At 41.4% G+C, this 25,550-nt stretch overlaps 1 protein-coding gene across 5 annotated transcripts in view; it reads right to left on the bottom strand.

Moving 5' to 3' along the window:
• Positions 1-10,349: 10,349 nt before the first annotated feature.
• The window catches only part of ST8SIA5 (ST8 alpha-N-acetyl-neuraminide alpha-2,8-sialyltransferase 5), a 76,294-nt gene continuing 61,093 nt past the window's right edge, over positions 10,350-25,550 (bottom strand). For all 5 annotated transcript variants that reach the window (XM_027446982.3, XM_072031577.1, XM_027446983.3 and 2 more), the window contains 4 exons: positions 23,874-24,018; positions 21,471-21,583; positions 17,909-18,001; positions 10,350-16,920 (listed from right to left, as the gene is read on the bottom strand). In XM_027446982.3, coding sequence (XP_027302783.1) covers positions 16,452-16,920; positions 17,909-18,001; positions 21,471-21,583; positions 23,874-24,018 — 820 coding nt within the window. In that variant the 3' untranslated portion in view covers positions 10,350-16,451. The remainder of the gene's footprint in view (positions 16,921-17,908; positions 18,002-21,470; positions 21,584-23,873; positions 24,019-25,550) is intronic.

Genomic DNA, 25,550 nt, shown 5'->3' with positions numbered 1-25,550 from the left:
CTCCAGCCCTGGTGTGCTTTGCCTGCAGAAGTACCTGGGCACAACCCCTGCCGCTCTGCACTGTAGCACCAGGCACACAGCTCTCAAGAGGAAAACAAAGAGTGATTTTTGGAGATCAAGGAGTGATTTTTCATGCTCTAAGCTTTGAAAGTCAGATTTCTGGAGATGTTGTTTAAAGCCCTGCTATGACTCTCTTTGCAATGGGCTGCAGCACACAGGACAAACACCAAAGAATGAGGCAGGTGCACGATATCAACCAGGTGACATAATTCACTACAAAAAATTAGAGGGCACCTTTATGAGGAGGAGAGGGGGAAGGAAGTGTTATTATCATACACTCCCAGTCTGGGAGTCATAAGTCAGTCCTAATCCATGCTGAGAGCAGCTCTACCAACTAATTGAACTGAAAAGCAAGCTGAAAGCAATCTAAATCCTAGCATTTTCCAGGGGGCAAAGACTCCATTCAGAAAGCACGTTCACAGCTGATCAGCTCTAAGCATGTAATTAGAGCCACAGGGTAAAGTCCTGGCCTTCGCAGCAAGCTCCTGCTGAGTGGGATCCAGGCAGGATTTTGCCTTTCAGATTTCATGAGTGCTTAGAGACTTCCCTGAATCCAGGCAGGAATTTCAGCTCCTCACAGAGAAAGCATGTGTGCAATTTATTTCTATTCCCTTCACAAAGAAGTTGCACAAGGCCAAAACCTCCAAATGTTGGTGTCCTACACTGAGGCACGTTTTGAAGCTCTTTTGCTAGAGCTGGACAAACACAGATAAGCATCCCCTCTGACCCTCCCTGCCATAAGCCCTGGTTCCCAGGCTCAGCATCTCAAGAGTGAATTTGAGACTTGGCTTGAGGCTTAACTTCCCCAAGCCTTCAAAATACTCAAGCATCTCCTTCACTGCAAACCTGTCAGCAGTCTCAGTGGAGCCAGTACTTGCCCAATAAAGCAGCTCATTAATTGTTATGGTGGATGAAGTTTGCATCCCTCGCAGGGGATGTGATGCTTTTTGCAGTACAAATACTGTTGGATAGGCAGTCACTTTGTGCATTCAGCAGTTTAACAAGACAATAACTAGCTTTTTGCTCTTTGTTTAAATTATCAGAGAAGGAGATTTTTCTAATTTTTCTGAAGAATTCCCCAAGAAAACAATTGGTGGTTTTCCAGACAAAGGCCACCAGGACTTGTTGGTATCACAAGTACAGCAGCCAGCATATGCCTGAGGGGCTCCAGGCAGAGTTGAGGACACGCCTCCCTCCATTTATCCCTTGAAAAAGTGTGGAATAGTCTCCAAGAATTAAAACTGAGCAAAAAAAAAGCTGCCTTTGAGGTTACAAATAACATACAATATTTTGTTGAACTTATAAAGTCAAGATATCAGAGAAAAAAAAAAAAATTAATCTCATGCGTGCATGCTTAAGCATTCATATTTTAGCCAAAGGTTAATGCAAGCATTAGTATTTTAACCAAAGTTAGCCAGACCATGGTACCCCATGCACCATGGGAGGTCAACAACTGTGACCATGCAATACCATGAAGATCCCATCCTCTGCATGGGACAGAGACTGGCAACACCTGAGATGTGCTAAACCTTAAGCCTCAGACCCCAGATTCTAAATTAGGGATTTCAGGTGTAGCATTGAAGCTGTTTAGGAAATGGGCGTTGCTCCAAAGTTCAACAGTATTTTGTCTCCAACACAAAGACAAATCATGCTGTCATTTGAAAGGCATCTTTTCATGAGAAACTACAAAGCAGAATAATTCAAATACACAGATGATAAAGGACTTGTGAAAGCATAACTCTTCTTGGTCTTTTGACAGAGATTGTTAAAATTCACTAGCGCATCACTTCATATGCAAATAAATGAAAAGAAACAGAGCAGGAAAGTACAAAAGACTCCTCACCCCTTACCTGATTTACTGCCAGGACTTCCAGCACAGTTCAACACTCATTGCTAGGGCCAGGTCTGCAAGGCTGTATTAGTCCACATATTTTATTTTTTAATTTAAAAATATCAGATTATAAACCTCTTATTTCACAGTGCAGTAGCTTACCCTATGTTTCCCCAGTTCACGTGAATTTGGGAGAGTTTATTAGAAGAAAAAGCTTTCAAATAATCATCAAAAAAATTTTTAATTCTCCATTATTAACTGAGGTTAATTCAGCTGCTCTGAGAGTGAAGCAAACAGCACTCCCTGCTCCATTTTCTCTTCTCAGGGATTTCCTCCACCTGTGCTAAGAAGCAGCAATCTTTTCCATCTCTTTTCTCCCACAGAGGACAATGTGATGAGGCTCTGAAGAGCTAGCAGAGTCCCTCAGCCAACATGCTGCTAGTTTAGGTTTTCTACCTTGCCGTTAAACGTTGGCATCAGGCTTGAGATAAACAGGAACTGTTATGGCATTTCTTTGCACCTAACCAGCCTCAGAAATTTTTATCTGCATATTCTAACTGCTCTTACTGATTTTATTTTTAGCTTTTTAATTACATCAGGAAGAAACATTATAAAACTTTTGGATACACCTCAAATTGTTGTTGGGTCTTATTTGCTTACTTTCTGTAGAGAGGCGAAATGGGGCTGTATGCATCTACAGCTTGGAGCATAAATGACAGAAAAGTGAATATCACCACCCACCAGCAGACTGGAGCTTCTCTCCCCACTGCATCTCAATTGTGCCTGCGGAGCTCAGCCTGTTCCCTTCTTGAGCTGCTGGTTGCAGATTGCTAAGTGAAGCCACCTGGGAGAGAAAGCTTTCTTCCCAAGGCTCAGGTGTCCTCAGAAGAACTGGCTGAGGCAGCCAGGAGGTGAGGCAGGGGGTACAGGCACTAGCACGGTGGGTATTTATGCACCAAGGGCAGTCAGCTGAGAGCCCTTTCACAGTTAATGAGGGCTTTAAAAAAATATGAAGCCAGAAAGGACCTATTGACCTCTGAGATATGGAGAGGAGATGAAAAGAGGAAAGAAAGAAAAAAATAAATAAATAAAAATAACCAGATGAACATTAACCATTTTTTCTGCCATCATAGGGCTTGCCCATTTTTGTTTCTCCCATTTAGCTCACCCTGCCTTTCTCTATATAGTAAGGACTAGAGTCATTTTAGCTTTTTGTATGAGAGAGGAAGAAAACTCCACTTCTAACATCAGTACAAATCATAGCAAAAGCCTCCTCTCAAGGCACAGACCACGTTTTTTTGATGGAATCAATCCTATATAATGAAGAATGTCTTGAGTCCCTAAGTTAAATAAACCTCAATGTATTATTTTGCTTTTCTTTATTCAGACTGGTAGATTTACTCACTTTTCTCCACATGAGCACAGATATCCTCCCTCTTTTCCGAGTATTTTTTAGTTGGGTAAAGGAAACCGGGGGAGAGCTGCACGTGATGTCCAGCTTTGCATCCACAGGACCATCAATCTCTTCACCTCTACTTTGCAAGAGAAGCAGAATTAGGTCAGTGCAGAATGCTCAGAAAAGTCTGATCAAGGAACCCTGGTTTGAAGACACCATCTGCAGATCTTCCTCAGGTCACAACTTGCCAGATGCGTTTTCTTTAAAAAAAAAAAAAATCACAGAAATATTTCACTGAAGTTAAAATGCTACCTAAAGAAATCTGGTTCTGGTTTCATGAAGACCTGGTCATCACTGCCAGCCAAAAGCAAACTAAAGTGAGATCTCATGAAGCCTCTTTGGAAGAGCTACCTTTAAGGCTTAAAATTGAACTTTGAAGACTGATGTTGCCTCAGTCACCACTGATCTGATCACCTTCTGAGTGCATGTCCTGCTCAGTTTTCCCTCCAAGCCCTTCTCCTGAAGAAATACCCCTAAGAAACCTGCAAGACGTATCTCTGTGTTATAAATAAAGCAGCAGCATTAATACTTAAAGCACTTAATAACCATCTGTCAGGATATGACAATAAAGTAAATTAATACTCCAAAGTCCTGATTTTGATCTCGCTTTTACTGGTTTTAGAGCACTAAAACTATTGGTATCATTTGTGTCATTTACGGTCAAATAACTGTGATTAGTCCGACCTTGCATTGCTCTAATAAATACATTACAATAACAACAGATCTGGAATCAAAAGAAGTTTCCCACTGGTTGCAACAGTAGCACGGTGTAAATAATACATGGATATTAGAAAGGCAATTACATCCCAATATCAGAGCCCTTATCAGGAGCACATACTGCTCTGCAACACAAGCTGGCCCTGTCAGGATGAACGCCCATGCTAAATTACAGTGTTACAGGTCAACCAGATATTCACTTTGTTTCTGTAGTTATGCATAACAGGAGACTGCTGCAAGGTGAAGGTCAGCCTGATATATATGTCTATGTATACATATTTAATAGATCTCCTTTAGGACACGAGCTCATCCGTCAGAGAACACAGAACCCAACCTTGGCCTTGACAGGTGCAGGGGGATGTCTCCATTTGACTCCAGTCCCTTCTGGGCGATGCACAGGATGGAGAGGGAAGGCACAAGGAGTCTGTCTCAGAAAAATTGCTGTCAGTCTGATGTCATTTTAGAGGAACAAAGCCAATCCCCACCCTAAGCCCATAAACTGGGATGTGTTTCTACAAACAGAGCCCTGGCAAGGAGCTCATCTGTGTAGACCTACACTGGAGATGCCTAAAATTAGGAGAGGTGAATCTCACACTGAATATTGTTCCTTTGTATGTGTGGGGAGCGCAGACTCACCTTTTCTCTGTCCCTGTTTTTGCACTTCTAAACTGAGAATACAAGATGCAGCTGAGTTCATTAATGCTGCTCAGGCCATTGGAGATCTGTGGCCAAAGAGGGAGCCCAAGGTCTCACTGTTCCATTTGTCGGGGTCTTACCACCTTGGAGGTGCTTCTCATAAGGTCAACAAGCAAAACCTTGACCTCAGCTTTGGTCAAAGACATTTGCTACTTGGCAGAGATCTCATTTGCTGCTCAGAAAGGCTGAAAGATTGCACTCTGAGATGAACCACATTCAGTCTTCTTATGCAAAGGTTATGATTAGGCTTAAAGAGAGGCGGTCAGGTCTAACAACCCAGCTAACCCATGTTATTGTCCGAGATTTATGGATGGATTAGAGGGAGCTTTTAACAAATTTCCATCCTTTGCAGCAAGCAAAGCCTGTAATCTGCCTGCCCCTTTAAATTGTCATAATAATGGTGTAAAATTATGGAGCAGAAAACAATAAACACAATTTACGAAGCCCTTCAGTGATAGTTATCATAATAATGCTGGTTTAAATAAGGGAGCAGTGCCAAATTACTTTAATGCTGTCTGAAGCACCCGCTGTAAGATATATATATATATGTTTACAGATGTTAGTATTGATAGAAAATTATTTTAGGTGCATATTTCTGTTCAAATAACAACAAACACAAACAAACAAACAAAACCCAGTATGAGTTGAATGAACCAAAAGCAAAAGAGAAAAAAATACTGTTTAAAAATCAATGTCAATATGCTTTCTGGAGGAAAGGAACAGGCAGGTTACTTAAGACCTTACAATGCAGCAGTATAGTATTGATATTTTACGGGTAGTAAAAATATTTATGCATTATTGTTACTTCTTTATAACTAAAAATAAACAGAATCAAGTATTTCTGATACATTATATTGAAGTTATTGTTAATTGATTATATATTACATAATCAGCACCCAACATTCAGGCTGCAGAAAGAAGATGGAAAAAAAAAATCATAGCAAATATGTGAATACTTCAACAAGTTGCACAAAGTCCTCAGTACAGGACAACAAAATCTCATTTTTCCTCCCAATTCTCATTTTCCTACACCTCAGGCAGTGTTGTGCATGGGATGTGCATGCACCAGTATCTGAACTGGTACATATGGGAGAGATGTAACCACATTAGCACAAAGTTCCACTATTTAATTTGTTAGGTAATTTATTGCTATATTTGCAAATATTTTTTTCAGCTACTCTTGCTTTGTTTAATTTAGAGAAAAGAAAAATTAAGTCGGCTTAGAATTAATAACTCTTAAAGCAGCTCCACCAGCTGACGCTCTTTTATCTTTCCTCTGGAAGAAGCTGATTTATGTAGCCACTAGTTTTGACTGCTCAGTGAATGCATTTTGTTTGCTTTTCCTGTTATTTTTTAGTATAAATTTAAGTCAAAAGGCTAACAAATGAAAAAGCTGTTAGGGTGTAGGTTAATTAATCCCTAGAAATTGTCTTGCTCCTGCAGCTACAAAGTTTGCTAATCATAAAAGTATATTTTTCAAGCTAATGCTTAGCAATATTTCCTTAAAAATTGCAGTAGCGAAGGTCAAAATTGCTGAGCACAGGAGATGGAAATGAGCTGTGCCACGAAGACAGTTTGTGTTGAACACCTCGCAGGGCACGTTCACTTCTGATGAGCTGGCTGAAAACTCACCCAAAAAACTGAGTTATAAAGATGCAAATGATCACAACTTTCCCAACTGACATCACAGAAGGCAGAGGTTGCCACAAAACCCCAAAATTATTTTTGTGGGTGTTTTACCAACCTGCTCTCCACGGCAGGAAGATTAGCATCAGCCTGGCACAGTCTGTGAACTCACTGCAATAAAAAGATGTTGAGATAGCAGGGCATGTCCTGGGGAGAGAGCACGCAGGGGACAGCAGTGCTGGCTGGCATCATTTTTTGTGGAAGGCCGTGTGTCTGTCTGTCAGTCCATCCCCACTGCTGCACTTGTTTAAAAAAAAAAAAATTAAAAAATTAAAAAACCTATCCACCATGATCCACAAATCCAGAGGAAGATATTTTTCCTCAGCTCCACTGCTCAGAAAACTCTTTTGGATGTGTTGTGAATGTTTTTATCTCGGCGACACGCATGGTTTCTCCTGCAGCCATGTGTGAACTTTTAATTCTGCCAGCAGCCTAAAAACAGTGACACCAGCAGGTTTATTTTATATAGTAAGAGGCCTGTGCTGACATAGAGTCAAGATTTGCTCTCCAATGATTTTTGCTAATTATTTATTATGCAAATGAGTGAGGCAATACACTGATCAGATAAAATGCTATAAACAAACCCAGATAGTGTGAGTGTAACAGGCAATAAAGAAGTACTGAAAGTCAAAAGGCACCAGTGTAAAGTGCCTGTGATTAGAGAGGAAAAAAAATCCAGACTTTAAGCAATACAAGCTGCTGTTAGATGTGAGATACATTTTTATATCATTACTGCTGCCCTCTGTAACCCCTACGAGTTTATAAAAACCAAGAATGACAAATGGCTCTGGGAGAGCTGGGGTTTTGGGGTGAGTTGGTGGGGTGCAGGTGGTTGTGCCCCTACAGCCTGCGTGTCCCTGCAAATGGACAATATTCAGGAGAAAAAGATGCATTAAAAAAATGCATCTTCATTAGAAAAGAAGGCGTCTTGAGCGAGAGCAGGGGCCTCTTGGGTGAGAGGGTATTTTCAGCTTTGCCAGCTGCAGGCAGCTTGGCAGAAGGACAAACCAGGTCTGGTCCGTGTAGCCTCCTCCTGCCTCCCTTCAGAAAGAACCAGGGAGATCCCCCCAGCCATACACAGCAGCCAAAAGATTGCTGTGGAATGAAGTTTCTCTATTTGTATCAGTTTAGAAATAAGAAGACTGTTGTCAGCTTAGGAATTACAGGGTCTGGTTGCAGGGATAGTGGCAGTCCTGCATAACTGGTGCTCCACGAGGCTGAAAAACAAATCCCTGGCGGTGATCGATTTATTCTCACCATCATTCAAAGGACCTACTCAATCAGTTTTCCAAACAGTGTGATACTGAAATCCATCACTGCAGCACAACCTTTCCAGAACGTTGCCAGGTGAAACAAGGCTTCCAAGAGATTTATTAAGGATGTGATTGAAGAGACACTGCTGAAATACAAAAACATTTACAGTACAGGCTACTTCACTAAACACCTACGCGGGAACTCAAAAATATGACCTAATCCTTTCAAATGCAAGGGATGCATATTCTGTATTTATCATCATGATCTGCCCATCCACAGAAACATCCGAGGAGCACGGCATCAGGGAATTGAGTATTTTGTTTTATCACCTGATTGCTTTTGCGTTGAGCAGCAAAGAAAGCAAATTATTTGCAAAATTATCGGGCTCCCTCAGCGCCTCAGCATTCCTCAAGGGAAATAATGTGCTCAGAAACATGAATGTTCCCAAGATTAACTTCCACTGCCTGAAAGGCTTTTGCCTGCCTGACCTGACTGTAGCCCACGGTTTTATCAAGTGCTGCTGAGCCAGCAGGCAGGGAGATGGAAACGCTGCCGTGAAGGGAGATGGAAATGTTCCTGCCCCACCTGGGGAAAGGGCGGCTTCTTTTCCCAGATGCTTACCTGGAGCTTGGCAAGGTGGGAAGATTGCTAAAACTGGCAGTGTGACAGTGCCGGCTGTCAGTACATCTGACAAGATGGAGAATTGATGCTGTATTCTCTCTTCCTTGCAAAAATAAATAATAAATAAATGCCCTGTGAATGGGTAATACTGGATTTGAGCAGGACAATCACCTCCCTTGACTGGCTAGCAACACTGTGCCTGATGCACCCCAGGTTGGCCCTCCTGGCTGCCAGGGCACACTGCTGGCTCATATTCAACTTGCTGTCTACCACGACCCCCAGATCCCTCTCTGTGGGGCTGCTCTCCAGTGTCTAATCCCCCAGTCTGTACGTGCAGCCAGGGTTGCCCCTTCCCAGCTGCAGAATCCGGCACTTCTCTTTTTTAAAATTCATATTGCTGGTGTCCACTGCAGTAGTTATAGGTACTTACATAAGATTTTCCCTCTCTGTGATGGACAACAGCTCCTTTGTGGATTTATACGGTTTACTTCTCTATCCAGACCCCCGGGAGATGACTGAAACCTCGTGTGCTACCAGCACCTCACCAGCCAGCAACAGATCCTGGTCACCACAGCTGTAGGGCTGGTGGGCAAAGCCAACCAACAACCAACCAAAAAAAAAAATAAATTAATAATTAAGATTTATGAAAAAGATTTTATTTCAGGAGATGCTGCCTGTGATGCAAGAAGGGAGGTTAGGATCTGTGTTGCCTCCTCCCAGCAGGTCCCACAACCCAAAGGCATCCTGCTGGGCACCCTGAAGGAGTGAGGAAGCAGCAGTTCCCAAAAGCAAAAGGATTCATTTTTTAAAACCAGCACAGAGCTAAAATTTGACACTCGGTACCACACTGCACTGCCGAGGCCAAAAATACAAACTGGCAGTTGCAGTTTGAGGGAATACCCGCAGAAAGGACATTTACTGCTTTTCCTTTTTTCTTCTGCTCTTTCCTCAAGAATCCACTGCTGGGCACTGTCAGAGACTGGCTGTGGTGAAACATCCCTCTAATTCACCGTGGCCTTTTATTTATCCTCTCTCAGAGGAAAGGCTGCAAACGCCACTATGGAAAATGACGGATGCTGCGATCTTGAGGAAATGAACCATTCCTTGATTGCTTGCTTAGCTGAGCAATTTGGAACATGATAGACGCCAATTATATCATACAGTGTCAATTTGTCTATTCATTTTTCCCTCTCCACATGTTTCCTCTTCTTGATTGAATAATCACTGACAATAATCACAAGCAGCTGTGGGAAGGAAGTGCATCCATCGGGTTTAATGTCAGCAGGAATGAGAACTGATTTCTCCAGTATTCACCACAGCTCTGCATCTTCCAAGGAATTTACATTTGCCTTAGCAGAGTGCTATTATCAAGCTCAGCTTATTTCTATCACCCACTTCTATTTCAGTTTATGATCTGAAACAATAAAGATCCACAGGAAAATATCCAATTGCAAAAAAAAAATATGGTTGCTCGGTCTACTATTCTGTATTCCCACAAATATTTTTGCAACTGAGCTTTAATTCTCCTGATGCTGACTTTGAGAGTTGATGGGAGTAGAAGCTTGCAAGGCTGTGGCTGCGTAAGGTTGCTCAGAGCCAAGGGAGATGGGTTTGCTCGTCACGTGAAGGTGAGGACAGTAAAGGACAGAGCTGTCAGGAAGGTGTTAAGTAGGCAAACCCAATGGGTTGCAGAGGCTTTTCGCAGCTTGTCTGGGTACGGATCGCTCCTCCTAGTAATAAATCACCTTGCTGTGTCTGTATGTGTTGTAGGCAACAATTCAGCACCTAACATTGAATATCAAGTGATCAAAATACCAAATTCTCAATTTATATCATCGTATAACTCTGCATTTACTTTTATGTGTCTGTATACATTCATGATGTTATATCATCACATAACTCAGCAGTGCTGTTCCCCAGTTACACGAACCAATTTCTCCCAGCTGAGCTTCCAGCTCTCCCTGTTCAGAGACGCAGAACAGCAGAAAATACGAGTCTGAAGGCACGAAAAGTGACACAAAGATTGCCTTTCCCATAAAACTGTTAAAGTGGTTTATTCAATAGAATTAAATCATCTTTCAAACACAGTGACACAGACCAAAAAAAAGATACCCTGATTACTGCTTTAGTTATGGCTTACATCAATTGATAGGCTTTCTATTACAACCATAATACAGCTACATAAACAGTAAGCAAGAATTACAGGGTGGAGGATGGAAAAAAGAAAGGTGACTCAATGGACACAATGGCATTAACATCAGCATGAAATTACCATGACTCCTCTTGGATTTGTCCACCCCCGCCGTCAGCGCCTTACCAAATAACAATCATGGAACAGGCTTTATTTTTGTACTAGCCCAAGCTCTCTTTGCACAAAGACACGGTTTTGCTCCAGCATTTCCAAAGTATTTGATTTCCACCAGGTGAAAATAGGGGACATACAGCACAAGCCGTAGGGAGCAATGGGGACACTTCAGTGTCCTGGTCCATCTCACTGCAGACAGCTCCAGGTAAAACAGACATTTCAAGAGCTAGCCAACACAGTTTCTGATTTTGCTGGCTTAATTTGTCACCATTTTACATGCTAACACATTTTACAGTGATTAGTACAGTTAAAAACACACATCAACTTACCCACAGATCAAACACCGAGAACATTTATGGCTTCTAAAGAGAAAGTCAGACACGTCAGTAACATATTTACAGCTTTCAGTCCTTGAAGCGGTGAGGCAGCCCTGCCTTTCTTGAAGCTTCCCACTGCGGCCCAGTCCCACATTTCTGATGTTTCTCATGCTGAGGGCTTCGGGGAGCGCTGCAGGTGCTCAGGCCTGGGACTCGGGCTCCCCCACTTAGTGTACATTTGGGTTTCCCCTAGGGTTTGTTGAAAAAGCACTTGCGTACAATTGCTTGTTGGTTTGGGATCCCATGCAGACAACACGGCGATGTCCAGAAGCCTCACCCACATTAGATGGGATGACATTAAGACATAAAACGATTATAGTCTGGGAGGGTGGGTTTTCGGAGATGCAGGTTATTGGCTTGCCTTACAAGCTTTGGACCCGATGCTTTCCTAGTGAAGCCAAATGCAAACAGTGCTGGCCTCGGAGGGAACGGGCTGAGTCCCACCTTCACGGTGTTCACATCACTGACGAATTCCATGCTGGTATTTCCAAGCAAGCAGAAAAAAAACCTCTTCTCTTGAGGCATGTGATTCACACACATACAGCTGGGTACGGGGGGTTCGCTGTAGCCTCACACAGTGACTTACACTACCAAGATGAAATGCTTTGCATAGATGAGTTTGAAAAGATGGAAAGTGCAGAAATCTGGAAGGGAGAGTGACAGTCACAACATTTCTGCTTCCAGATAAGTTTGTTCTTTACACACACCATTAAAAACACAGTATTGCTACTGCACCGTATCTACAATATATTAAAAAATGTATTTTTAAACAAGTAAGAAACAAGAGGCTGCTCTTCCTGCCCACGACCGGGGTCCATTTTGGAGGCTTTCTCTGAAGTACACTGAACTTTCCACAGATTTCACTGGATTTTAGAAAAGGTCCTAAGAATAAATGCTGACTCCTTTATTCCAGAAACCTCATCTCACTCCAGAATTCCCCAGGGAATTTGGCCCCTAGGGATTGCTGAATATTGTCAGCATTTCCTTCTCAACGTATGTGTAAAAGCTCCAAAGTTCTCTGCATGCTCAGATGCAAACCAGACAGGGGCAAAGGGATCGTTTCCAAGCTCTCCATTTCCACTACCCAAACTTGTAAAATTACAGCCTTGCTGACAAGCCACTAGGCCTCAATTTGAAAGGACAGATTCCCTCTCATTTCACATCTTTTATCCGCCCCATCTTCCCTCACACGCTAACCAGAGCTTGCTCCCCCCTGCCACGTCAAGCCATTTCTTGCCAATTGAGCCCGCACAGGGGTAGTTTTTGTTGTGGACCGGGGTTGCTGCTCCTCGCCATCGTGAGCTGTGAAGCTCCACGTGTCAGCTCTGTGACACTCCACAGCACTAAGGGCTTGTACCAGAGCTGTGGTTGCAATCTCCCAAATTCCCCTTATGTGGCTTTTCCAGGTGGTCATTACCTACTCACCACGGTGGCTCTCCTCCCAGAGGTCCCAGCAGAAGAAGCCACCACGGCATTGCTGCCCCTTTGCAATTCCTGAAATATCTTTGAAAACTCCACTGCAATCACAGGAAATATGCTAAAATATTACAAGGGACCTCTCACCATTTAATCTGTCCTGTCCAAGAGCAAAGTTGGATTCCATAAATCAAAAGCAAGCAGCTGAACTACTTTGGCTAAATACTTCCTTCCCTCTGATGAAAGCGCTGGCAGGTTCATAAGCCTCCTCTGCCGACCTGACAATCAAGGAGAAGCCAGCCTAGTTATGTTTTTCTGACTGAATTTGCATTGCCAGTGTATGAAGACCCCAGGAGCTTCTTAAGAGATTCTCATAAATACTACCAGGAGTCGGTGATTAAACCATAATATTGTAATTTTCTCTCTCCCTGTCTCAGATCTCATATTCTCAACAGAGTGGGGATTACAGCTTGGGCTCAGGATGAGGTACCCGAGAGCTGACAGCATTTCTTCTTGGAGAGATCAGATTTTTGCATTGGGGGATTGATTCCTACAAGGATCATTGAGTCCAGCTCCTGGCTCCACACAGGTCTACCCAAAAACTCAGGCCATATGACTAAGAGCACAGGCTTTTGAACAGGTTCTTTGGAAAAAAAAAAGGTTAAGATTGAACATTTGGAGCTTTGACCATATGGGTGGGAAGGAAACAAAATAGCCTCAAACTCAGATAAATTACTGACATCAAAAACAAACAAACAAACATCAAAAACTACTAATGGCAGAAAATAAGGAGGGTCCTTCTTTCTGCAACAGCCCTTCTCGTCGTCCGTTTCAGCAGGACGGGCAGAAGCTCCGGCTGGTCAGTGCTGGCTCAGCCGCCCCATGGTGACATTGCACAGGGAGCAACCTCTGCACAGGTGAAACCTCCTTGCACTATTTCCATCCTCAGCCCCCCGCTCCTGCACGCAGGACAGCAGGGATCTGAGCTTGCAGTGCCCACTGCGAGGCAAGGAGGCCAAGAAAAACCTGAAAGCTTCCACATATGGCGTTTCTGACAAAAATGCCATCATTTTTCAACCTGTTTTCAAGCAACACCTGAAAAGTGAATCAGAAAGTAAACACGCCTCAACATGCATTTCATATTTTATAGATATTTCTTTAAGTATCTTTCTGGCTTGCTAATTGCTCCCTACATCTAACTATACATCTATGTACACCGTCACAGGCACGTCTGGGCCTGTTTCTGCAGTCCCTACACAAATAAAATACCCATCCACTTGAATGGGAGCTCTTTTCAGATAAATGTTGCAGGACTGGGCCTTTGGTGCACACGTGCAAGTATCCTGCACAGACATTTTTAACATCACTAAAAAAATATAGTAGTTATAGACTTGTAACCCAGCAAAATCTAAACACAGTAAAACTGCACTTATTACAGTATCGCCTAGGTGAATTTACATTGCTCATTTATATGAAGCAAACAAAGGAAAGGAAATGTCTGTGTCCCTGTAATTACAGGATAGCCGTAATTACAGTTTTGCTTATCCTTTTGCCTATCCAAAAAGTCCAAAAGGATTTTTGCAACTAATCAGGGATTTGCACCGCTATTTTCCAACATACCGATGCTTCTCAAGTGCCTCCCCTTCTTTTTGAAGTGTCTCTTTCAACAGATCAGACTCCTTTCAGATGCTTTTGTTCGCTCCAATCAACATAGTGAAGAAAAACCCTTACCAAAGAACGTATCCTTAGCAAAGCAGCAGCAGCAAAGCAATACTGAAGACACTACCAGACCCTTACTCAGGAAGAGTAAGAAGTAAGGGCTCTACGTACCAGCTTCAGCATCATTCCTGTTATCATAAAGCTTAATACACAGCAAAATGGCCAACCTATGGGTCACGTTGCTCTCTACATAGCACTTCTGTTACAGCACTTCATTATCAAAGCCCTTTTCACATTAATTTACAAAACACAGCAAAGACAAAGATCTCTTTTGCATATTAAATCAAGGAAACCATTTCATCTACAAGTGCATCCTCGGTGCGCGGCACACCTCACAGCTAGCTGATACGAGGTGGTGCTCACCAACACGCGGCACAAGACCAAAAGCACAAGACAAATACATAAAGCTTAAGCACAGGCCCTTCACCTACTCCTGGCTGGTATTTCCCAAGTGAGCTCTGACTCTTTCACGAAGAACATGGCTTGCTTTTAAAGTAATCAGACCTCTGGGTCTAGTGTAAAAGAAATACAGGCTCTTACATACCATCCCAGTCGCTGCTGGTCAGTAGGGACTTTTGAAACGGTGACCATCGTGCTTCACTTCCTTTTAGACCATTTTATCTATAGTGTGAGCAACTTTCAGAGCTCTCAGCATAGCGCAGAGGCTTTTAAAAGAAGCTTTGTGCATTCATGCATTACAAAATCAAAATCCAAGTCCTATTTGGATTCAAACACCCTCCCAAAAAAGAAAAGCATCCCTCACAGAGGATGAGTACTTTAAACCCCAAATCTTTGTAACCTAAATACGACAAGACAAGGCACTGGACAACAGCCCAAGTGCTTCAGACTAACAACTTACACGAGAAAACTGCTCATTTTAGTTATGCCAGCACAGCTGAAACAGCAAACCTCACCATCCTGTGTATGCAGTCATACCGATATCAAAGGGCATATGCCAGCAGCCTACTGCACCGTGGTTCAGCAGCCAGAATAAACTCTGGCAGCATGTGGCATCATTTTTGAGTCAGGATTTTGTCAGTTTAACTGTACCAGGTGGAAAATCAAGCTTGACATAACTGAGTTACATTGGCAGTCTTTTAAAGAACACACCAGCCCTTTTATCATCCTAGTAACATTCTCAACACAAATAAATACCACATTAAGACACCTGAGGTCTTGAAATGCATAATTTTAAAATAAGCATCATACTCCAAGCCACAAAGTATCTTCACTGCCTTTTAACTTCCTTTCCTGCAAGTACTTACCACAGATACCTGAAAATATTTAACTCAACCTGCACAACAGCAGATCAACATCAGATACCCTCACAAAGTCTTTAATAAAATTGAAGAGGGAATGCTTTTTCTATCCAATGATGTGATATTTGAACCAAAAATCAATGCAGAACATCTATCCAGCATAATCCCCTTGTTATTTAGCCCAAGAAAAGGTTGCAGAAGTGTGAAGAATCACATTTCTTCAGTAAAGACTTCAAACTGAAGCTGAGATGCTCACTGTAGGAGAAAGTGCACACATTGCACATACGTTAGCAAGAAGGAAAGCATTACGGACAATGAGAAAGAAAACATTATCAGCAGAGAAGACCAGAAAGGTAAGACACAGGAAAGAAGAATAAAGAAGCTCTAAAATAATTAGACATCATGATCAACACAGCTACCTGTTGCAGAGAATGGGAGCTTAACATTCTCTTCTATCCCAGCTGAATAATTTCATAAAGTGACCTTGTTTGTTCCTATCAAATCTATCTGCTATTTTTCACCAATACTTTGTGACATTACAGAACAAAGACCTCAAGTTATACAATTGCCCTTAAAACTATAATGATAAAGAATATTTTCAAAAACCCAAATGCCAGAGCACAGTGCTTTCAATAAAATCTGGCAATGCCCCAAGGTACTTGACTCAGAAACCTACATAAAGTCATACAGTATGCTAAAATTCTCCACCACCAATTCTCCTCAAAAGTTTGGTGCTTTTCTTCATAGTGAAATGATAACTATATTTATGTGCTCTGTATCTCTAAACCTATTGGAAATGTGCTTCTTATCCAACTTGCTTTCCAGGGTAGCACATACCCTGGGGCAGAGGAGTTCTGCTTCACCCACACTGTTACGGACCCAACTCTGCTAGCAGGAAGGATGCTGGTATCCTAGATCCTATGGGATGCAATGCCTTGAGGAAATTTATATCAAACAATTATTGCATAATCTCAGGGTGTAATAAAACCTCCTACACCATACACAGGCTTTGAGTTTCTGTTGCACTGCTGCATCAGACGAAGCAGTGTCTTTGTCAACAGCAGCCGCAGGTCCCTGTATGAACCCGCAGGATCCCCTTGCTATGCATGTGAAGAAAGTTGAAGATTTCTGAAGGCATAGCATGAAAACCAGGGCGAGGTTTCACATTGTCATAGTAGTGGTGAGTTATGAAAATCCCTGAGGGGTTCATGGGGAAGGCCCAAAAGCCAAAGAGGTGGACCTCTTCACAGAGCTCCAGGGCAGCAGTCACCAGGATCAGTCCTGTGCTAATCCGCTTGGCCCGCACCCCTTGGCCTAGCCAGTAGCGTGAGACATTGATGAGATACTGGGGATGAAAGTAGTAAACAGCTTGCTGAGATTCAAAATCATCCAGGACGTATTTGACCCGGATCGAGACATCCGTGTTGCGGGTGTTGTAGAAAGCCGGCAGCAGCACAGAGGCGTTTTCGTAGACCTGGAGCACATCGTAAAAAGGCTTCCTCCATTTCTCCAGCTTATGAAATCTAATTGGAAAAGAATAAGAGCTACAGTCAAAACAGTACAGACTCAGTTTGGACCAGCAGATAAGAAACCCACAGCAGACTTTTACTGAAAAATTTCTGATACAGAGATAATTGAAATAATGTTTCAATTAACAAGGGGAATATATTTAGATCCGTAGCTAAAACATCAGTATGAAATGTAAGGCAAAAATGCAGGGGCTTAGAAAAAAAAATCATATTCTCCCCTTTTTTGACAATACACTCATTACAGTAGATGAACTTTGTAGACATTTCTGATTATGGCTTATTTCTCTTTTTATTATGAGACATATGTAATTTTTCCAAGGATTGGTCAACAGTGTAATGCACTATGCAGTGCAGGACAGTTCAAAAAAATGGCAAATACCAAAGCAGAGGATAAACATTTCTAAATTAGAATGTCTTACTCTAACATCTAAAAGAAAACCGCAGTGCAAGAAAACAATGCAAAAATTAAATACATTCCCACGCCAAGAAAGGTCAACAGGAATTAGCCCCATGGTCCCAAACCTGTCAGCAAAGTGGTGTGAAGGTATTAACAAATTTAAAATTGAAATCACCTGGTCAATCCTGGCTCCAAAGTTTAACTGGCATTTTTGTAAAAACATATGATGATGTGTGTTTATTTAAGCATTTAGGGTGGGATCAAGTCAATTCCAACCTAATGAGTCCAAGACATTTTCCTGGGGTTTGCCAGCACCACACAGGAATTCCAGGGGAAGGATGGCTCTGCTGTTACGAGTTTAGTTCATCAGCTTCCCCCTTTCTATTATCAATGTGAAGGTTTAAATGTTTAACACATTTCTTGAAGTTGTTACTGATTCTGAATAACTTCACTTCATAATGAGAAGTATGATTCCTAGTGTTAGTTCTAAGTAATACTGGGATAAAAATTGTCTTTAACAGCTAGAATTTAATGAAAGGTAGATTTGGAAAAGCAATAGGAGATGAAAACACAAAGTGAAATGACCTCTCTGTAATTATGCTGGGATTGACTGTCACGACGTCCGTCTTTACTCCAACATCTGTGAAGTATTTCTCAGATATAGGGGGCAAATTGCATCTATAAAGGAAAAAAAATAGTAAGAAGGTTAAACAATTCCTTACACCTTTTCAGCACTAGAAAGTAGAATTGATTTAAGTGTTTCTTTCAGTCAACAAGTCTAGAAACACTTTGAGGATGTAAAATCATATCAAAACACGTTGATGTCAGGTCTGTACATTAAAGTACCAAGTCCTTAGGGGCCGTATAAAGACCTCTGTTCTCCCCAAAGTCTATCAGAGCTGTCCTCTTTTGGCAGATGTAGCCAATGTTCACTCATTTTGCTCCCTTAGTAGCAATTCAGCTATTTACTTTGGTAATTTAGAGCCAGAATTGGGACGAAGCTCCAAGGACAATCACCATCTAAAATCAAGGACTTCCTCAGCACCAGCTCAATTGTATTCCCTAATTAATACACAAGCTATACTTCTAACATTGTGTTTAACATGTTTTGTTTTACACCCAAGGGAATTTAGGGGATATGTTCCACAAGAGAGAAATCAGTCTAGTCCCTAATTAATCCAAAACAACCTGCTTCCCCTCCTCTTCCCTTTGTATCTCTCAGAGCAGTGTAAGAGCAGTGGTTCTGGCTGTACAGATTTGACAGTGGATGTCAAAGCTATTAGGAGCAAATATTTGCAAACTTGACCTCACCCTGGCCTTGACCTAGATTCATCACCTTACAAAATTTAGGGCATACCTCAAGAGATGCTGAAATTACTGAAAAACACACTTGCGCACAAGCTTCACTTCCATAGGAAACTCAACTAAAAAAAAAAAACAAAACTGCAGCATGCATTGTCAGAGGCAACATAAGGGGTCTTACACTCAGTTCAAGGTAATGTTAGCTATCTGCTGACATTTTCAAAATTTTTGAAGTGATCTACAAGCCACAATAAAAGTCATCATTGTTTAGATCCTCACATCTCAAAACTACTGCTGTGCCTAATTCCCAAACAACTCTATACTACTTTTGAAGATCAGAACTCAGTAGTAGAAAACCAAGAAGGCACCTAGGGTAAGCAATACTCGAAGTTTACAATGTGTTACAGAGCAGTTCAAGCTCTCAATATATAATTTCTCTGTCCCAGGGAGAGAGCAAGTATAGTGGAGCAAAGAAATGCACAAAAATCCTTCAAAGTCCTTCTCAGACTCAGGAGGTTCATATCTGCCTCCCAGAGTCCTCCTTTATCAGGTCAGGCAATTTTTTTTAAACAATCTTGTCCTCCTCATGGGCATTGTTATTTCCAGCACTTTTCTCTGCTAGGTCATGCAACATCCTTCTGAAGTCCTCTAGCATTCTCAGTTCCACCTAGCACTGGGCACCATATTCATTAGATTAAATTTGACTAAGGTTTTCAAATATTTTGCTTTAATATTTTTAAACGGTCAACTCATATCAGGATTAAGAAAGGTTAAATTTGTTGAAGGTGATAATTCCTTATAAAAACTATATATAAGAACTGTAAACTTCCTTATAAAAACTATACAATCTGCATAATCTGTACTCTATAACTCCAAAAATTCTTCCCTACAAAGAAAATAGTCACATTCCAGCATGCATCTAACATTTCATCACAGATCTCCACTCTGGCCAGTAGATGGAGATAGACAACAACTAGTAAATGCAGTTGGTGTCTGTGTTTTATACATTCTATTGTAGTATAATTAATTGCTATAAGAATTAATTTCATAAAAAAATATTAGCTGCATGCTGATGACTACAAGCTTCCTGACAATACAAAGGTGTCCTGAAGGTATTGTTAAATGTTGGCAGTGCTCCATGGACATTGTTTGCTATTTTAAATAATCATTTTGTTGCTGACCAAGACGGTGATTCCCAACAGTTTGGTGAACTGGTGTCAGACTGGAAAGTGGATCAGTTAAGTGGATTAAGGACACCTGTCTTTAAACACAAGCTCTACTTTAAAATTGATGACAGCAGACTTTAAGCTCTTAAACATTAACACGGCTTTGAGCATAACGCTGGTCCCATATGTTTTGGAGATGGTGAACCAGTTTTTTTGTTGCACGAGTACTGAGGTACTCATTTATATTTCAGTTCTATTTAAGTCTCTAATAAATTCCTGATACCAAAAAATCCAATATCTATGTCCTGTACTGATCCGATCTGCTTTTTTAAGCAGGTGTGGAACTGTCCGAGAAAGAGTAACAGTGCTAAGAAGGGACCTCCAATGAAAGTTCTTATACATAAATGATGACAATTGCTGCCCGTATTTCCACTTCCACTCAATAGTTTGTCATCTCCAAGTGTAATGTGTCTTTCATTTCAATCATACTAATAGCAGTGATCAAACATAGTAAAAAGGAATCTACCATACATATTTAATGTATACAATGTAAAGCAGGCTTTTAAACTGAGGCAGGTTATGTGAAGCCTAGATTGTTTCATGGAATAGAATTCAGACAATAGCTTAATACAAAGGGGGAGCAGAAGGCAGAGAAAAGGGGGTATGAAATTAATGAATAGTGAAGGAAGGACCTGTAAAAAAATATTTTTCATTTGAAGCGAAATTAAGAATACAATGAGGCAAAATCTGGACTAATTTTTATGGTATTAAAACAAAGAAATTCACTGATTAACGAACAGTTACTTTAAGCTTACAAAAATATAGCTAAGGTCAGAAAATGGGCCAAGAGAAATAAAAAGATTTTCTTTTCTACAAAACAGGTCATGAATCTGTGAGCTAGCTGTCATATGCCATGACCCAAGCAAAGAACTTAATAGGATTCAGAGAGGGATTAGACATGAATTTGAATAATAATAATGAAAAAAAACTTTCCTTCATATTAAGGATGATGAAAATACTGCTAAATTCTGTTATCCAGAGATGCAAGTAACCCTGACCATAAAAAAACAGGGTAACTCCAGAACTCCAAAGTGGCGAGTGCAGTGTAAAGACACTGAAGCTTCAAAGTCACTTGGGTGTCTCTGCACAACCTGGAATCTGCGCTACTGATCAGCAAAACTTGCATTATGCAGCACTTGAGCTCTGCATCCGAAGAGACTGCACCACTTTGCAAACACACCTCCGAGGCATGTGAGCTGTGTGGCGTGGAGCTGTTAAGGCCTTGCCAAGCCACTTCTTATGCAGAAGAGGTCCAGAACTGTCCCAGGAAATCATGGCCATGTTCACAGGACACTACGCCTGGGCTAATGTCCACAGAAGGATAAATCTACAACTTGAGTAACAGGGCAGGCTGAATGAGGACATTAAGCTTTGTCAATAAATCAATGATTAACTACATGAGGTTAGGGAGAAATAATTCCCCAAAGGCTAGGTTTTCAATAAATATTATATAGTGAAGTGTTTTCTTTGATATATCACCACTTTGTGCAAGAAACAGGCTTGACCAGTTTGTAAATCCTAGGTTTGCATGTGGGAGAGAACAGCTTAGCAATCTTTTATTTGTTATTGAAACAGAAAACAGGCAAAACAAACAAATGAAATGGTGCTGTGGTGCTTACCGAAACACAAAGTCTGCACTGTCAATCTCTCGGCCACATCTGCTGTTCTTCAGAATTCCTCCATTCCCGACCACTGCACATTTCTTGAACTGGGAGCGGTGGTATGGCATATCCTGCAACATCACGGCAAGGAAAGTTATTCTCCTGAACCATGAAGGGAAGAAGTCTTTTATTCATTACTATTATTATTTTTGGTGTAGCTGAATCTTGCTGCAGATGGACTAATCATAGGAAGCTGACGCTGTTTCTGGCCCATGGTATTCTTCTCATGGTGTACATAAGCAGACAGGATTTTCTGTGCAATTAGAGATGTTGTAAACCACTAATTCAAAAAGAAAAATGTAATAACCTCTTTTTGGTCCAGACTTAATAATGGAAGAAGTCATTTAGAAGCCTGCTTTCCCTTCTGACTTCCACACGGGGGCATGAGCTGTAAAATCAGTGCACCCAAGGCATCGCCTTCCTAGCTGCCTGCATACTGCTGGCTGCCCAGGCGCTCATGTCCTGCTTTGGAGAAGTCTGCACGTTGTCCCAGAGCAGCCAGTAAAGCCCAGGAGGTCCCTCTAAACCAGATGGCACATCAGAGTTATTTATCATAACCTAGGCCAAATTTTAGTGCTTGCCACTACTGCCTGTACTAATAGAACTGACGATTATTAAACAGCACTTGTACCACCAGCAGTGCCTAGAGCCTTTGGTAAGGCATCTTTAAGGACTTGGATGTGACTCATCTTTCCGTAATCTTTAGGCAAAATTCTGTCATCATATGCACATACGCAGCTGCTGCAGACGCCAGAAAGAGTGAAAATCACATCTCAGAGAGCAGAACTGGGCCGCTGGGGTGAGAGGGCCGTGATGCTGCACTGAGCTGCACTACACTTTATGAATATGTAGAGGTGCGCTTATGTAAGCATGAGAGCGCTCTTTTTTGTACATACATATTTTATCAATAACTTCATACTGCAAACTACAGAGAGAGACGTGGTAACAGCGTGACATTTCTAGGTGATTATTTCCAGGATCTTCCCATAGCGTTCATAAATCATGAGGCAAAAGGGCACGCATGCAATTATGCCTGTTTGACAAAAGCAGCACCTGTCTAACAGAGAAGCATGACAGAGTTGTCTGTGCTTTATCCAGTGATTTCTTAACACGAAATGCCTCAGCAGTTCTGTAAAAGGATCAAAAGCCAGGTCCTCATTCTCAGCACAAGGCTTTGGTCCTTACGCTTTTGCTCCCTTTCTTTCAGCCTTGCATCTCCTATACTTGCCATGCAGCAGCCCTGCTCCTAGGCAGAGCATAGCTTTGGCCCCATAGCTGCTGCCCAGTGAATCCCAAAGGCAATTTGGCACATGATAGACCCTGCAGAGCACTTCTGAAGCAGTCTTGGATAAATACAACAGCAGCTACAGGACACTTCCAGCCAAAGCACAAGCATCTCTAGTCTTTCATGCATTCATCTGTGCAATTAGGCATGGATTTGAGTACTGTACTCCTGGATGTAGATGTACCCATTCTTTGCACATCTCCAGATGCCAAAGCACTTTCCTGGATCTGAGTCCTTCCCCTGCTCTGACCTAGTTTCCCATGTGCACATTTAGACAACAGCACTGCCCTACCTTTCAGTCGTGATCAGAGAGCAAATGGATTAAAAGTTGTTAGACCCTCCAGGTCAACATTAATGACAGAATCCCATGTACTTGAACTGAGTATTTTCCTCCCTTTCTGAAAGGGACAAATTGCAGTTATCCCCTCAAAATACAGCATTTTAAATTCATGACATGTGCCTCATGATAAGTCAGTAGTCACGTAAGACCATTTCTGCACATCAGTCACAAAGTGCAGTGGGATTTACCCACCAGTTACAACATTTGCACTTTGGCCCTCAGGTCAAGGATTATCTGCTGAAAAGGTTTTGAATAATCTTTATGATGGATATATTTGAGAATTCTGCAGCCTGTTCACAGATAAGCTGCAAGTAGGAATAAGGATAAAAATAGTCAGTCACTGTGAATATGAATTATAAAATAATCATGCCCTGAAAAAGCAGATCTACCCCAAATGTTGGATTGATTTTATGTGAATATTGTACTTTAAAAAGTTCTGTTCACTAACTGGATTTTTTTATTCAGTTTTATTATGTTACTTCATTAGCCGCTTTGCAGGTAGGTCACCAATATTCTGCAGAAAAACGTAGGTACATTGCACACTAGACTAGATGACCATTAGAAAATAGGATAACCAGTTGAAATATTGTATCAAAACTAAACATATTAAAAATAAAAGCAATGACATCTGCAGAAATGTCAAACTGCTAATTGCTAAATGCTTGGCTATAGCATATAATTTAATGCTGCAAGTAAAGTGAAATTAAATCTGCAAATGGATTGAGGCACGAGGCACCTTTGGAAACATTTTGAAGATTTCTTGGTTGATATGGAAGATTCCACTAGTATCCACTTCATATTTCAGTTTAGTTCCCAAAGGAGTATTCTTCTGGGTGGTGAACATAAACGCAGGGGCATTGCAACACCTTGACAAAGTAGACCTGTAAAATGAAAAAGAGATCAATAAAATCTAGGAGCTGACAGCATGCTTTAGGATTTGCAATTACTATTACTCCTAAAAAGGCATTTTTATAAAAAAAATCCCTCTCTGCTTTAGAGGTCTTCCATTTTTTGTAAATTTACTCATCACTGGGCAGGAAACACAGGGGCTAAAGTCTTCATCTGAGGATGTGGAAGTTTGATGGGGCAGGGACACAGCAATACCTAAAGTCACTACCACACTTACTGTGTAGCATGGCACATTCCGATTACTCAAAAACTTTAAAAGGTCTTAGTTTTGCTTTTGACCTCACATACGCACATCAGGGAGATGGTAAAGCCTTGACAAATGGGTGGTAGCCAGTCAGGTCATGGCTACAACTCCAGAATCTCAGACAAATGCCCCAAATTTCTTTGTCCCTGGGATAAAATAGGATATAGTTCAATGCCAACAAGAACAGTTTTGACATCTCAAAAATGGGATTTATGAGAAAATCTCAAAAATGGGACATGAGAAAATATCCATTAAGCTCCGATCCCCTTACCATAAGTTTCATATGAAATGCAAATAGGAGGAGTAACTTTCCAGATAGGGATCCATTTCCCTGATGCTTTTCTCCTTTCACTGGTGGAGCTAAATCCCTGACTTCAGCTCATTCACTCTCTCTCCAGAGACGGTTTGTTTCTCAATGTATCTTACACTTTTAATGAAAAATACGTCACAGCAAATGCACAAACATGAAGACAAAGCCAAACGGCTAGATTATTTGCCTCTGGGGTATGTGGCCTCACTAGGAGCTGGAAAAATAAGCCACTCTTCTCTGGGGGTTTTATTACAAGAATCAGAAAGCAAATACGGAACTATGCAAATATTTCAGTGATGTCCAGTTGCTATTACATACTTGGCTGAAACAGAATGACATCGTATGATGATCAGATAAAGGCAGCAACTGAGACTGAGTGAGCCGATGAGTCATTTCAAGTAACTAAATCATTAAATAATGAAAAGCATGTAGTGGGACTAAATTGTGATATTTGAGATAAGAATGCCTTCTTCATTAGTTCTGCATTAAGGAATTGGAAGAGATGTTCTTTAATCTATCATCCAAATAGTTTTCCTGACTCATATTCCTTAACGTAAATGTCTGACATCTGACGGAGGACAACCATCCAGGAAATTGTTTTCCTTACTCTACAGATACAAAAATAAATGTGATCTTTGCCTATACTGCAGGTGTTACTGGCCTGAGAGTGATGTTCCTCCAGATGGTCTCTAGACGGTTGTCTCTCATCGCTCCCAACTCTCAGCTGGTCTGTGCTCCTTGCACTCAGGGCACAATCATTAGGACCCAGTTCTCTCACTCCAAGTCTTTACAATAGAAGGCTCTAATCCCATATAGCGCTTTTGTTTTTTCCCCCCTCAAAATGGGCTTCGATAATTACCCATCAAATATTTTACAGAAAAATGCATTAAAAACATATGTGAGGAAGTTCATACTGGAAAAAAACGCTATGAATCTGGGGCTAACAATTA

This window comes from Anas platyrhynchos, chromosome Z, assembly GCF_047663525.1.
Source record: "Anas platyrhynchos isolate ZD024472 breed Pekin duck chromosome Z, IASCAAS_PekinDuck_T2T, whole genome shotgun sequence".
Classification (NCBI taxonomy): domain Eukaryota; kingdom Metazoa; phylum Chordata; class Aves; order Anseriformes; family Anatidae; genus Anas; species Anas platyrhynchos.
The sequence above is the reverse complement of the archived record's forward strand: the minus strand, read 5'-3'. Positions and strand labels throughout refer to the sequence as shown.